This window comes from Ovis aries, chromosome 11 (assembly GCF_016772045.2).
Source record: "Ovis aries strain OAR_USU_Benz2616 breed Rambouillet chromosome 11, ARS-UI_Ramb_v3.0, whole genome shotgun sequence".
Taxonomy (NCBI): domain Eukaryota; kingdom Metazoa; phylum Chordata; class Mammalia; order Artiodactyla; family Bovidae; genus Ovis; species Ovis aries.
In genome coordinates this window covers 62,173,095-62,186,891 of record NC_056064.1, presented here as the reverse complement: position 1 = coordinate 62,186,891, position 13,797 = coordinate 62,173,095, and the positions used below count along the sequence as shown (strand labels likewise).

The 13,797-nt window shown below is 59.4% G+C and overlaps 1 protein-coding gene across 1 annotated transcript in view; it reads right to left on the bottom strand.

The window, feature by feature from the left end:
• Positions 1–8,609: 8,609 nt before the first annotated feature.
• The window catches only part of CACNG5 (calcium voltage-gated channel auxiliary subunit gamma 5), a 28,915-nt gene continuing 23,727 nt past the window's right edge, over positions 8,610–13,797 (bottom strand). Inside the window, exons 4-6 of the mRNA XM_015099002.4 lie at positions 12,989–13,129; positions 10,888–11,033; positions 8,610–10,620 (exon numbers count right to left, since the gene is read on the bottom strand). Coding sequence (XP_014954488.2) covers positions 10,363–10,620; positions 10,888–11,033; positions 12,989–13,129 — 545 coding nt within the window. The 3' untranslated portion in view covers positions 8,610–10,362. The remainder of the gene's footprint in view (positions 10,621–10,887; positions 11,034–12,988; positions 13,130–13,797) is intronic.

Genomic DNA, 13,797 nt, shown 5'->3' with positions numbered 1-13,797 from the left:
CAAAGGAAAGTCTTTTTTCTTGTAAGGCATGTGTGCCAAAGATTGTAGCAGGAGAGGCTATAGGCTTGGCTTCCTTTCTGTCTCGCTTCCCCTCCGTGTCAGAGCACAGCAGCAGACTCCCTGGGAGCTGAGATCTCATGGGACTGTTGTTTCCCACTCCCTCAGGCTCCCAAGGGGTGGGTCCCCCCGAGCCTGAACCCCAGGCGGTGAGTCCTTCCCCTCTGAGGATGTGAGGAGTCAGCCAGAAGGTCTTCTGTGCTTGGAGTGGACGGAGGCTGCGACGGCCTCACCCCACCCCTTCCTCCCCTGCGAGTGCCCGCCACGGACCCCGCCCCCGCCCCCATCCTGTCTGGGACCCTCCTGGTCCAGCCACGGCCCCTCCTTAGCTCTGCCTCTCAGCCTGGCCCCTCGAGTCAAAGCATCTGTTGACCACTGTGTGGTGTCCTGGACCCCAGCCTCCCTTCTGGAATCTTCTGCCCCTCAGCTCCCCACCCCCCGCAGCTGGGAGCCCACCCTGCTGCCTGCATATCTGGAAGTAGCTAGGAGATGGATCTTCAATGTTCTCAGTTCAAGAAAAGAACATGTTTGTAACTGTGTGGTGATGGGTGGACACTGGACTGACTGTGGAGGTCATTTGCAATGCGTGCAAGCACCGAATCGGAACACTGCGCACCTGACCCTAATATAACATGACATTAGTCATACCTCAGTGGAAATGAGCCCAACCTAACTCATCCCTCCCTGAAATCTCTGGTTCCCCATTGCCTCAAAAAGGAAGTCCAAAATCCTTAGTCTGGAGGTCATGCTTCTTTACTTTCTGGTCCCAACCTACACCCAGCAACCCTCCTGACCACTCCACCCTTAGTGCACTGAGGTCCCTTACACTGGCCTCCATGGTGGGCAGTAGTGATTGTCACTGTGAATGATGTGTGTGGTGAGTGTATGGGGGCCATGCAGGGATGGGCCTCTCTGAGGGAAGGCACAACAAGAATTCAAGGGTGATGGGCACTGCCTCCAGCTTGCAGGCCTGGGGGCCACAGCTCCCCGGCTGGGCGCCCTCGGAGTGCCACAGAACATTTGAAGGGAAACACAGCAGCACCCATCTTACTACTACGATGCCTCCCTGGACACAGCCTGCTGCCTTTGCTCTGGGGGTCTCCGGGGCTGACAAAGAGGTGGCCATTCCTGAGCCACTTAAGCAGGGCAGGCTTCTCAGAGGAAGCTTGCGACGTGTTTGTTTACTGCCCTTGGAGCAGAGGAAAAGCACAGAGCCAGAAAGAATCGCAACATCGATATTCACAGGTCTTGAGAATGAAGGTAGGTTCAAAGATAAGAAAATGAAAATGGAGGAGGGTGGGCAAATGTTGCTAGTAGATGATTCTGCTGGAATCAGCCTGAGTGTCCACAGGTCCATCTGTTTCCACAAGTGCACGAATGTTACTCAGAAGACCGTGCACGTGGAGCAGTGTCGAGGCCATGAAGGGACTCAGCTTGCTCCTTTCTGTCCCAGGGCGATATATTAAAGAGAAGGAAATCAATGAACTGGCCGTAAGAGGGCAGAATTGTTAGCTTTTTTCCTTATAGAAGAAGCACTTGAAATTTGCAAAAACAAAATAACTGCTTCTTTGTGGGTGCAAGTCCCAGATCGCAGGGACAAGTGCATAGTGTGACGCCGAAGGAGTAAGTGCCAGCGTCAGACTCTCTGCGACCCCATGGGCTGTAGACCGCCGGGCCCCTCTGTCCACAGCATTCTCCAGCTGAGAATGCTGGAGTGGGTAGCCATGCCCTCCTCTTTCCGATCCAGGGATCAAACCTGCATCTCCTGCACTGCACTGCATCTCCTCACTTTACTGTCTGAGCCAGAGAAAGAAACTTAAAACCCATCATCAAGGGCAGTTCAACACCTCAAGAAAACTTGTATTATGCATGAAACTCTTTTCTTTGGGTCCACTTTCCATAGACCTTTAATTTTTTCTCTTTTAATCACTGTTCATTTAGAAACAGCCACCTATAAGGCAGACCTACTTTCCTTTTCTTAATAAAATGTAATTTCATTTCTCATACTTATTTTTAAACTAAAACCATACACCCTACTTTCCTTAAGCACACATGAACTGCCCTTTATATTAGCATTCTGTAGATTGGTGAGCATAGATACCAACCATAATTCCTAAAAACATTTGCTTTCTTATAGAGGACATCTCAGGGTGGCACCAAGCATATTTATTAATAGTCCAAAACCTCTTTAGTTTCTCTGTAATAAGAAGTTAGTGTTTAGTAATTAATGTTTCGGACTTTTAACCCCAAAACTGATGCCCCAGGTGTAGGCTGCTAAAGCGTGGCTTACGCCCTGGCAGTCTCCTTAGGGTGCAGGGTTGTGTCATCTTCCTGACAAACCGCACAAACGCACAAGGCCCATCCTGAGGGCAGTGATGGCCAGAGTCAGGATCAGTTGCAGAAAGCACCCTTAAAAGAATCACTGCAACCTAGAGAGCCCACGAGGGCAGTGACCAGGAAGAGGAAATGCCCAGAGCCACGGCACCAGCAGCCTGGGACGGGGCCCAGCTCATCTGCTGAAGGAGAGGGGGCCAGCCGCTGGGGACCAGCGACTCTTCTCTGCTGCAACTCGGCAAAGCAGGCTCGTGTGGCATGTCCCCGAGGGCGGAAGGGAGCCAGCCGATCGCAGTGACCCGAGGTGGGACACAACAGTGGGCGGCCCAGAGCATCAGCTCCTGGGTGAAGCCGCCTCTGCGGGGCAGGGTGTGGAGGGGGGGCTCCTCAGAAGCCAGGACACCCAGAGCCCCACGGGCCAGGAGGCGGGGCCGGGGGCTGACGAGGGGGTGGGGCCAGGAGCGGGCGGGGGCCGGGGGCGGGCGGGGGCCTGGGGGCTGGAGAAGGGGCCGGGGGCCAGGGTCGCTGTGCGCTCAGTGTGTCTGACTCTGCGCGACCCCAAGGACTGTGGCCCACCAGGCTCCTCTGTCCTTGGGATTCTCCAGCCAAGAACACTGGAGTCTGTCTCCATTTCCTGCTCCAGGGGTCTTCCTGACCCAGGGATGGAACCGGAGTCTCTTGCACCTCCTGTTTGGCAGGCAGATCCTTCGGGGGGCTCCCTCCCTCACACCTGAAAGGTTAAGGTGAGGGGGTTGGCGCTGGGGCAGGTGACCCTGAGGTTTCCCCGCCCCCCCACCCTTGCTCTCCTGGGACGGGTCCTGGCTCTGGAGCTGAACTGAAACAGTGGACAGGCCCCGAGTGGAGTGCAGCCTGCCCGGGACACAGCCAAGTCCGAGAGCCATCCATCGCCGCGGGCAGGTGCTATGCTGTGAGGTGTCTGTCGAAGGGGCGGGTGAGGTTGGGGAGATACTATTCCGAGGAACGTTTGTTTGTCGGGACAAAGAGCAAAGGGCACCGATAGACAGTGGAACTATATATATATAGTTTATAGTATATATATATATATGTAACCTTGTTCTGTAATTTCCAAGTCTCCTATTAATGTGTGGTCATACTTTCATAATTTAAAAAAGAGCAAAGGGCATGGGTCTGGGGGCTGATCAAAGCCAGGCTTTCATATCTACAAGCCCAGTGACCAGAAGGCAAGTTCGGGGCCCTCTCAGACTCAGTTTACTGATCTGTCCAATGGGAATAACAGGGCTTCCTTCATTAAACTGTTGTGAGGATTCAGCGGAGTTCCAAGGGAAAAGGACCTGACACACAGTAGTTGCTGAACAAATCTTAGTGCCCATCCTTTTTTCGTTTCCCAAGGAAACAAAGAGGTTCTGGGGGCCTGCTCGGGGCCTCTTTCTTCTGCAGCATCTTGGCGAGAAGGAAGGAGGAGGGGCCAGAGGAGCGGGCGTAGAGACAGCCCTGTGTTTAGGGGCACAAAACTGCACTGAGAGCTCCAGATGAGCTGCTGTATGGCATAATTATGGCTGCTATTTTTGCACATTTGTTTAATAACGTTGATTTGGCGACAGCCTGATATTGTAGCATCCTCTCCCGCACAGAGGTGGCGTTAGCTCCCTGTTCACCAGAATCCATTTGCACTTTTCCTGTGGAGGCTGGGGTTGGGGAGCTGGTGACTCACAGCTGGAGGGGCCTCCGGGAAAGGTCCCTCTCCATGTGGGGCTGGGAGCAGCAGGGCTGGGAGCAGCGGGGCTGGGGTGCTGACAACGTCCTGTGACATGAGAACTTGACGCCCGCCCACCTCCTTGCTCTAGGTGTCTCCTAAAGCGGACAAAGAGGTGGCCACTCCTGAGCCCTTCAGGCAGGCTTCTTAGAGGGCACTGCTGATGGTTAAGGCCCTTGGAGCTGCCTCAGTGGTAAGAACCCGCCTGCCAGTGCAGCAGACCCGGGTTTGACCCCTGGGTCAGGAAGATCCCCTGGAGGAGGAAAGGGCAACCACTCCAGTGTTCTAGTCTGAAGAGTCCGATGGATGGAGGCGCCTGGCGGGCTACCGTCTATGAGGTCACAAAGGGTCGGACACGACGGAGCGACGACACTGCAGCAGCAGAGCCGAGGGATAGCTCAGGGCTGGGAAGCAGCACAGCGCTCACGGCTGGGAGTCCTGACATGCGCGACGGGTGGCCGCTGGGGGCGGGTTGGCAAGCATCGCTGGCGGATCTTACTGCTGGAAGTGTCTTGTCCGTCCACTGGGGACCGGGCGTGTCATACAGCAGGGCACACGCAGCTGCAGGGTGGTGACAGACGTGGGGAAACCAGCGCACGGGGGATGGCCATTTCTCTCGGTGGCCGTCTTCCAGCTCATCACTGAGGAAGCGGTGAACTTAGAAATCAGCGTTTTGCACCATCATAGTGATAACGACCTGGGCCATGACAGGCATCACCCACTAACGTCCCAAGAAGGACAGCTGGGTTTCCACAACTGTGTGTGCTGAGTCGCTTCAGTCGTGTCCGCTCTCTGTAGCCCGCCAGGCTCCTCTGTCCATGGGATTCTCCAGGCAAGAATGCCCGAGTAGGTTGCCATGCCCTCCTGCAGGGGATCCTCCCAACCCAGGGATGGAACCCGGGCCTCCCGCACTGCAGGTGGGTTCTTTATCATCTGAGTCACCAGGTAGCCTTTCCCTCCTCCGGGGGATCTTCCCGACCCAGGGATCAGACCCAGGCCTCCCGCACGGCAGGCGGGTTTGCGCCACCCGGGAAGCCCCTCGCGCCTCCTGGCGGAGAGTTGCTGGACCTGCATCCCGGCAACCTCAGGCTGCACCTGCTGGTTTACAGGAAGTACTGATAGAAGGGACGGAGGCAACGGCCTCCATGGCGCCTTTAGGACCCACTGGGGCAGAATGCGGAGTGTCTTCCCGGGGGCAGGTTGGAAGGAAGTCCTTGAGAGCTCAGGGAGAGGGGACGGGGTGGGGGACAGTGGAAGGAGAGTGAGCTCTGGGGCGCCCCCCGCCTGGGGAGGGAATGAGCCAGGGAATACCGGGAAGACCGCCCTGGCAGCCTGGAACGTGTGGACCTGGAACCTCCCCTGCATGGGGCCGGGACTTGCAGCCACCTGGCAGCCTCTGCACCCCCGCCCACTGGATTTCTGAGCCGCCCAGGGGCACCCCAGCTGAGTTGGGGCTCAAAGCTCGATTTAATTTGACTTAGAGAAACCCAGGTGACGCCTGTCGCACTGAAGCAGCTGGTGAAGGGAGGTCACCCACACTCCGCTTTTCTGCTCTGCACCTCGTGTAGCTGCCGGAAGGACGATGGATCACACACACGGTGCTTCCAGAGATGTGCTGAACAGGAAATACATGTCTAAATGGTTTACACGCACGAAATAGACTCCGTAGCACTTTCATGCGCATTCTCTTTTATCGGAAACGCAGTGGGAGGTTGGTGTGTGAATGTGGGTGGATTTAAGATAAAAACTGACCCAAGTCCAGTCTGCTGAGAAGACTGAGCTATGAGGTCTCCTTGTTGCTTCATCAGAAACCTCCAAGCCCTTGAGCCTTGTTCTTACAAGTGCTGAGCATGGAGTTAATTATTCAGAGACCAGCAGTGAGGATCAGTTCACACTCTGCCCTGGGAGCCCTGAGACGGCAAGGTCATTTCTGAGCATCCATCGGACCTTCTTGGGGCCAGGAGCCCACCCTGGGGTGGACAGTGGTGTGGTGAGCACACAGCCTCGCCCCCATAATGCTGGGCTCTGCCGTCCTCATTCTCAAGGGCAGGCTCTCGCTACAGCTGGGCGAACACCAGCTCTTCAGGAAAGGGCAAGGGAGCAGAGGCTGGGCCTGAGGCCATGGACTAGGCTTCTTGCCCAAAGCACAGCCCACCTGCTGCTCCAGAGGGACCGGCTGGGGCCACAGAGGCTTGGAGCCCAGCCCAAGCCTGCAGGAAGCCTGGGTGGGGCCCCAGAGTCCTCAGCCTGCCAGGGGAACCAGCCATGCCTTGTCTGCTGATCCAAGGCAGAGGCTGACCTTCACACCATTTCTTAAAATTCCACACTCTTTGGGGGCACTGCCTTGCATTCCCCAGGCAGGAGGTGGGGGCTGGGGAAGAATACTGGAATCATGTGGGCTTGGCTGGGTTTTGCCTCCAGCTCCCTCAGCCTTTAGAGTCAGAGATGGAGCTTGGGGGCAGAGCATGAGGACAGTTTTATACACGGCTGTCATTGTACGAATGAAACTGAGGTCCCCAGGCTGCTGGCAACACACAGAGGGTGGAGCAGCGTCCGGGGTAGCTCAGGCCTCTGGACAGTGGGCCTGCGGCTGCCCCAGAAGTAGGAGTGCAGATGCTGCCCAGGCAAACGCTGCCCAGGCAGAAGGGACGGGGGTCAGGCAGAGCCAGGCAGGAGGAGCCCAGGTGGGCCCCGGGTAAAGAGGCCCGCCCAAGGTCGCAGAGCAGAAGTCAGGCACCCGGGGCGGGGGGGCGGTGCGTGGGGCTCCAGAGACCATGTCTGCTAGGAGGCAGGGGCTGCAGCCAGGCCACAGCTCACCACCCGTGACCCTGGCGGAGTGGGGGGCGGCCAGAGGCAGCCCCCAGGCTGAGCGCACGCCCCAGATCCCGGCCTGTCTGTACCGAGCACAGGTGCAGTCGGGAGAACCCGCTCGTTCGCCCACGTCTGTGCCCACGCCCGTGCCCATGCCTGGGCCCACGCCCCACTCGGTGCTTGGGTTCCGGGTGTCACGCTGCCACTTCCCTGCTGGCTCAGCCAGTGAAGAGTCTGCCCGCGGGGCAGGAAGCCGCCTGCGACGAAGGAGACGGGAGACTCAGGTTCAATCCCTGGGCCTGGAAGAGCTCCTGGAGCATGAAATGGCAACCCACTCCAGCCTTCTTGCCTGGACAGCCCCATGGGCTGAGGAGTCTGGCGGGCTGCAGCCCCTGGGGTCATGTGTACGCACCTGTTGGCTGTGTCTCCGGAGAACCCTAGCACACCGCTTTCATTTAGGAAGGAAACAGTTACTCAAACATGAAGGAGGGGCTCCCTGACACGTGGTCCTCAAGACGCCACTGAGAAGCTGGTGTGGACTTGCCCCAGTGGCCCCTCAACTCGCCGTGGTCCTGATAACAGACCACTTCTCTGAAGGTCATCTCCGGGGCACCACTTGTGGGGGGCGGCTGGTGAGTTCCAGGTGAGAAGGAACAAAAGTCAGAACTGTCCCCACCCCTGGCTGGTAACCCAAGTGCTTCTATTCCATAATGCCTGATGTGGTGGTATTAGTCTCCCCCTCCCATATTCTGAGTATGAAAAAGCAAACTCATATATCTTTTTAAAATAAGTTCTTGAGGAAACAAAAAGTCAGATAGCGTGCTGGGGAAGGGCCCGTCATTTACGGTTTCTGAGCTGAGTTTATACGCACTTTCGTGTTTGACGAAAATCCTTGGAGTCTGGAAGGGCTACAAGGGTCGCAGTTCTGAGATTAATTTATAGACAGAAAAGAAAGATTCACCCAGCCTGCAGGAGGGGAGACAAGGATCCAGAACCCGTGCTGAAGAGCCACAGAAATTGCACGGCCGGGTGAGAGCGGCCTGCCGGAGCAGCGCAGCGGCCAAGCCGAGAGGCCCGTCCGAACGAGCAGCCAGCGGCGCGCGCTCAGCAGCGGGCTTCTGCTTTTCCCATGTGCACAAAAGCAAGCCCGGCATGGCGCCCGAGGAGTACTTTAGGGCGAGAAGGCATGTCCAAGGCGCTCAGCACGCCGGAGAAGGCTGGAGTCCATGCGTCTAAGCGCCGTCAGCTTGGAAATGTGACTGACAGTCTGCAAGCGCGCTGACCGAGCCCTCTGCGGTGGCAGCACCTGGTTTCCGGGTAAATTGGGAACAGTAATGGAGGTTAGGGTTAGGGTTAGGCTGCCGACGGGGTGGAAGGGGCTTTACGGCTGTGTCGGTGCGCCCGCGAGGGTGAGCGGTCCACACAGGGCCCGCTGGCCAAGGCTGGACCCTTAAGAGCTGGGGTCGGGGTGGGAAACAGCTTAGGCCAGGCCCCTCGGAGCAGAAGGGGGTTTCCCAGGGCCCCCAGGAGGGTGGCAGGACGGGGACCGCGGCCCCGGTTCCGTTCTCGTACCCCTGACACAACAGGGCGGTCCAGCCTCCCTGCGACGGGCTGAGTGGTGCCCCCGCTCCTTGCTGCCCCACCCCTCGCCCCCCGCCCCCGCTGCCGCCTCCCACCGCCCCCCCTGCCTGCTCCTCAACCCCCTTCCTGCTCCTGGCCCCATACTCCTGTGTTCAGGCCTTTGCCTCCGGGACTCAGAAGATGGCCGCATTTGGAGACGATGCCTTTAACCAACTGATTTAAGTGAAAATGAGCCATTAGGATGGGCTCTCATCCAGTCTGACAGGTGTCCTCCTAAGGGGGGCTTGGACGCCAGGGGACACACAGGCGTGCAGGAAAAGCACCGCCTGAGGCTACATCGAGAAGATGGCCATCGGCAAGCTGTGGGAAGTGGCCGCGAAAGAAATCACACCTGCTGGCACCCAGACCTCGGGCTTCTGGCCTCCAGAGCCGTGAGAAAACCAGCGTCTGCTGCTGAAGCCCCCCAGCCCGTGGCTGCCCAGCGAGCAGACGCGTGGCCCTCCCCAAGGCCACCCGGGCTGGACGTGCAGCTTTCTGCATTTCTTCCTGGAGCCCACATGTTGCCCGTGGTGGCGCTTTGCACCAAGAGCCGAATGCTGTCTTAGAGAGAGCATGGAGAACAGCCGGAGTGACAGAAACACACGGCAGAGAGCCCAAACTTCAAATCCAGAGGTGGCCACACCGAGAAGACACGTGGCAATCCAAGGTTCCGTCCCGCAGGCACCTTTCCCGTGTCCATCTGTGGACCTCACAGAAGGGGCCAGCGCCTCCCCACTCCGGGTTCCATCGGGGAAGGGGGCATCATGCCGCCGCATCCTCTTCAGCTTCTATCTGCTGACCCACGCCCATTCCCAGCCCGTTCCCAGCAGGCAGAAGCTGCCGTGTATGAGCGTTAAACCGGCCCTCCGGCATTGACAGGGCCCTCAGAAGGACTATTGTGAGTCCAGCTTCTTTAGACTCCAGTGTCGGCAACCCAGCTCCAAGCCCCAGGCAGCCTCTTGAAAGCCACCTTCTGCTTTGCTGGGACAGACGTCTGTCTACATGATTAGACCAGAAATGTCCTGTGAGCGAGGACAGTACCCCTGGGCCTGATACAGTGCTTGGCAATATTAATGTGAACCAGGCCCATCCTGAAATTCCCATAGTCGAGTCGCTTCTCTGGGTTAAGGCATTGAAGGCCCCCGTTAAACACGTTGCTGAGGGGCCATACACACCAAGACATCACCAGCCGTTAATGTCTCTTTGTGACCTCATCCAAGTGGTCCAGACCCCCTTAACCCCTCTGGGAGCATTTGGGGCAGCTGAGTTCTGGTGAGAGAAGAGGAAAGAGCCCCCAGGCTGCAGGGTTCCAGGAGCTGGAGTGAGCAGACAGGTGTGGCCTAGTGGAATGCAGGTGACCACCAGGGATAAAGGATTTTGCAAGGACTTGGCTAGACAGCTCTGAACCAGCTGGACCTCCGAATCGGTCACCTCTTGACCCACAGGCCAGATCATGAAGGAAGGCCAGGCCAGGCAGCAAGCTCACGAGAGGAACTGGGCCTCTGGAAAGAACCTGGCATCCCAGCACTGGCCTTGGTCTTGGCCGAGATGTCAGGTGGGAGGGGTGAAGGTCCAGCGGTGCCCACCTCTCCCCTGGGAGCAGAGGCCTGAGCGATTGGCTACCCGCCCCCCTCCACCAGTCAGCCCTCTCTCCTGCTCCCGACACTCGACCTGCTTAGGAGCTAGTGGGGGGAGTGGGGAGGGGACCGGTCGGGCGACAGCAGCTGGGTGTGGGGGCACCGGGGCTCACAGGCCAGCAGGGACAGGGAAGGCTGTCCGGGCCGCGGTCCAGGGGAGGCTGCGGCTCAGCACGGGGAGGTGGACATCTGGTCGTAGTCCGGGCACTTGAGCAGCGCCGGGTAGCTGCTGTTCATCTGCAGGGAGGCGTCGCTGGAGAGGTCCGAGGGGCTGCGGCCCCGGGCCCAGGCGTCCGGGTGCAGGAACTGGCCAGAGTAATCTGAGCAGTTGCTCAGACGCGGGCGGTAGAAGCCGGGGTGAGGCCGGTACAGGTCCTCGGCGGTGTACCTCTTCATGAACAGGTACACGGACATCACCCCAGCGCTCTGTGGGGGGAGGCGGAGGGCGCTGGTGCGCGGGGCCTGGGCCGCGGCCAGAGGGGAAGGGAGGGGTTGGGAGGAGGGAGAGGGGATGGGGCGGGGTGGGGGATGGGCGCGGGGTGGGGAGGAGGGGAGCGAGAGCGGGGAGGGCATGGGGCGGGGAGGAGGAGGGCATGGGGCGGGAGGGCGGGGTGAGGGGCGGAGCCCGGCGGGGCTCCTCCTCCTCCCCCTACCAGCAGCCCCGCCCCCACCCAGCCCCTGGAAGGGCTTTACCTCCGTTAGCAGGAAGGAGATGGCCGCGAAGGCGAAGGACCAGCCGTACTTGTAGCTGAAGTAGGTCTCCGCGTCCCTGGTCCTGTTGAGCATCTCGTCGTTGACGCTGGAGATGTAGAGCACCAGGCCCACCACGAGGGAGAGGCCTGCGGGGCGGGGGCTCAGCCAGGAGGCCCGGCGCTGCCCCGGGCGTCCGCCTCCCCTCCGGCTCCGGGAAAAAGCGGCGCCGGGGTGACCGTGAGCGCGCTCTGGGGTTCAAGGGGAGCAGGGGTCCACCCCCCAAGACCCTGCCTGGACCGGCACCCTCCAGACGGAGGCCGGCGTGCAGGAGGGGCTCGTGCTCTGCCAGGGCCTCCCAGGAGCCCACCCCGCCCTCCTCTGAGTCACTGGCCGGGGCAGGAGCCGGCGCCTAGTGCCCTGAATCCCCCAGGTCACCCTACGGTGGCCTCAGGTGGCTTCTGCTGTGCTCAGGGGTAACGTGTGCTCCCCGGCAGAGGTGGCAGGGCCTCCAGTCCCCGGATGGCTGGTCTGTGCAGCCCACCCGCCCCTGGGTGTGGCCCCTGGGTGTGTCCCGCTGCGCTGGAGCGGCAGAGGTGGTGAAGACGCTGGCTGACCGGCCAGCGGGAAGTCAGAGGCCGGGGGTGGGTGCCGGGGCCCAACCCCTCTCCTCATGGAGCAAAGGACACTCAGCATCAGCCTGTCAGTCAATGGCTGTAATCAGATCAGGACACAGTTGATTACTCTGTGTTCAGCTGTTTGGGTTTAATTCCATTCACATGGTTAAGCTGGGCACCTTGAAGGTTAACGGAATACAAGTGTGATTCGGGTCCTTCTCAGCACTTCACTCACGCTGGATCAGGCCCAAGTGAGCCCTGTCTACGGCTGTCTTTAAACACTCCCCGTGGCCGGACCAGCCTGAGGTCTCTGGCCGGCTGTGCCGCTGAAAGCCTCAGGCGCCTGAGGCTGCTGTAGGGCCTCGACTCTTGCGGAGTGCATAGAGAAGCAGAAGGTACGCCTGGGTCTGTGAGGTCCAGCCCTTCTCAGGCAGGGCCCCTGTCCCTGCCCGCTTGTCCACATCCCCTGTGACGCTGCCTGTCTGTGGGAGGGCGGGGACCCAGCCCCAGGACGCGGCCTGATGGCGCCGGGAAAGGACGAGCGCGAACATGAACGACTGACTGCCGGAATGCTGGCGCGCGGAGACAGGTCCGCGCGGAGGGGCCTGGGCAGCCCCGGGGAGGGGCGGGGCGGGGCTCTGGAGGACAGCGGAGGGCTGGGAGGTGAGGAGGCCATCATCCCAAAGGCAGGCTGTGTTTCTTTCATGTAAGAACACAGGACACAGCCCTCCAAGAACAGGAGCACCCGTGACTGCGGCAGCTAAGAAGTGGTGGTGTAAGTGAAAGTCGCTCAGTCGTGTCCGACTCTTTGCAACCCTGTGGACTGCACAGCGCATGGGAGTCTCCAGGCCAGAAGACCCGAGTGGGTGGCCTATTGCTTCTCAACGGGATCTTCCCCACCCAGGGATCAAACCCAGGTCTCCCGCATTGAAGGTGGATTCTTTCCCAGTAGAGCCACAAGGGAAGCCCAAGAAGACTGGAGTGGGGAGCCTGTCCTCCTCCAGGAAGGGATATCCTTTCTCTCCTGTCCATTCCCAACTCAGGAATTGAACTGGGGTCTCCTGCACTGCCCGTGGATTCTTTACCACCTGAGCTACCATGGAAACCCAAGAAAGACAGTGCTAAGTCATGTCCGACTCTTGCAACTCCGTGAACTGCAGCCCGCCAGGCTCCTCTGCCCATGGGATTCTCCAGGCAAGAACACTGGAGTGGGTTGCCATTTCCTCGTCCAGAAGAAGCGGCGGTGCTGGTGTGGAATGAGGACCCTGGGTTCTCATCCCAGCTGTGTCCTGGAAGCTGCCAGGTCACCCTCCTCCAGGGGGAGGGTCCAGTCTGGGATCCTCAGACTCTCTTCCAGCTCAGACTCAATTCTGCTTGGGCCACTGACGCGGCAGGTCCCTTGCGGCTGACCCACCTGGGGGACCAGGGCTTCCCGGGGCAGAGGTGTCAGGAGTCCAGCGTACCCGAGAGGAAACAGCACCACTCACCCGAGAGGATGAAGAAGATGCCTGAGACGAAGGCCAGGATCGTCCTGTGGGGACGGACGTGCCCAATGTTGCTCAGGATGAAGCCGATGAACATGAAGAAGAGGCTGACCAGGGGGAACGGGGTGGCCGAGCGAATCATTTCTGACCGAGGGGACGGAAGGATGCTGTCAGCCTCCAGGGGCTCATTCTGCAATCACCCCGCCCCCCAATCTGAGCAGCCTGCCAGCGTCCCCCAGCTGGTCCCCAAGCCCCCGCCCTGCGTGAGTGGCCGGTCTCCACCTCCTCCTCAGTGGGCTTTTGTCCCTCGGCCCTTCACCTGCGGGGTCTGTGCTAACCTGGGGATTAGTGTCAGAACTACACTGCCGCTTCATCTGGGGTCCAAACCGGCTCTGGTGAGGCCAAGGCCATGGCGTCAGTCTTGCTGGGGGGTGGGGGTGGGGGTAGGGAGAGCTTGGTTCAGTCCCCTGGGGCTAATGGCGTGAATGTCTGTGTCCCACAAAGTGAAAGTCACTCAGCCGTGTCCGACTCTGCAACCCCATGGATTACACAGTCCATGGAATTCTCCAGGCCAGCATACTGGAGTGGGTAGCCTTCCCTTCTCCAGAAGACCTTCCCAACCCCAGCATCAAGCCCAGGTCTCCTGCATTGCAGGCGGATTCTTTAAGTGAAGTCACTCAGTCATGTCCAACTGTGACTCCGTGGACTGTAGCCTGCCAGGTTCCTCCATCCATGGGATTTCCCAGCAAGAATACTGGAGTGGGTTGCCATTTCCTTCTCCAGGGGATCTTTCCTGACCTAGCGGTCAAACC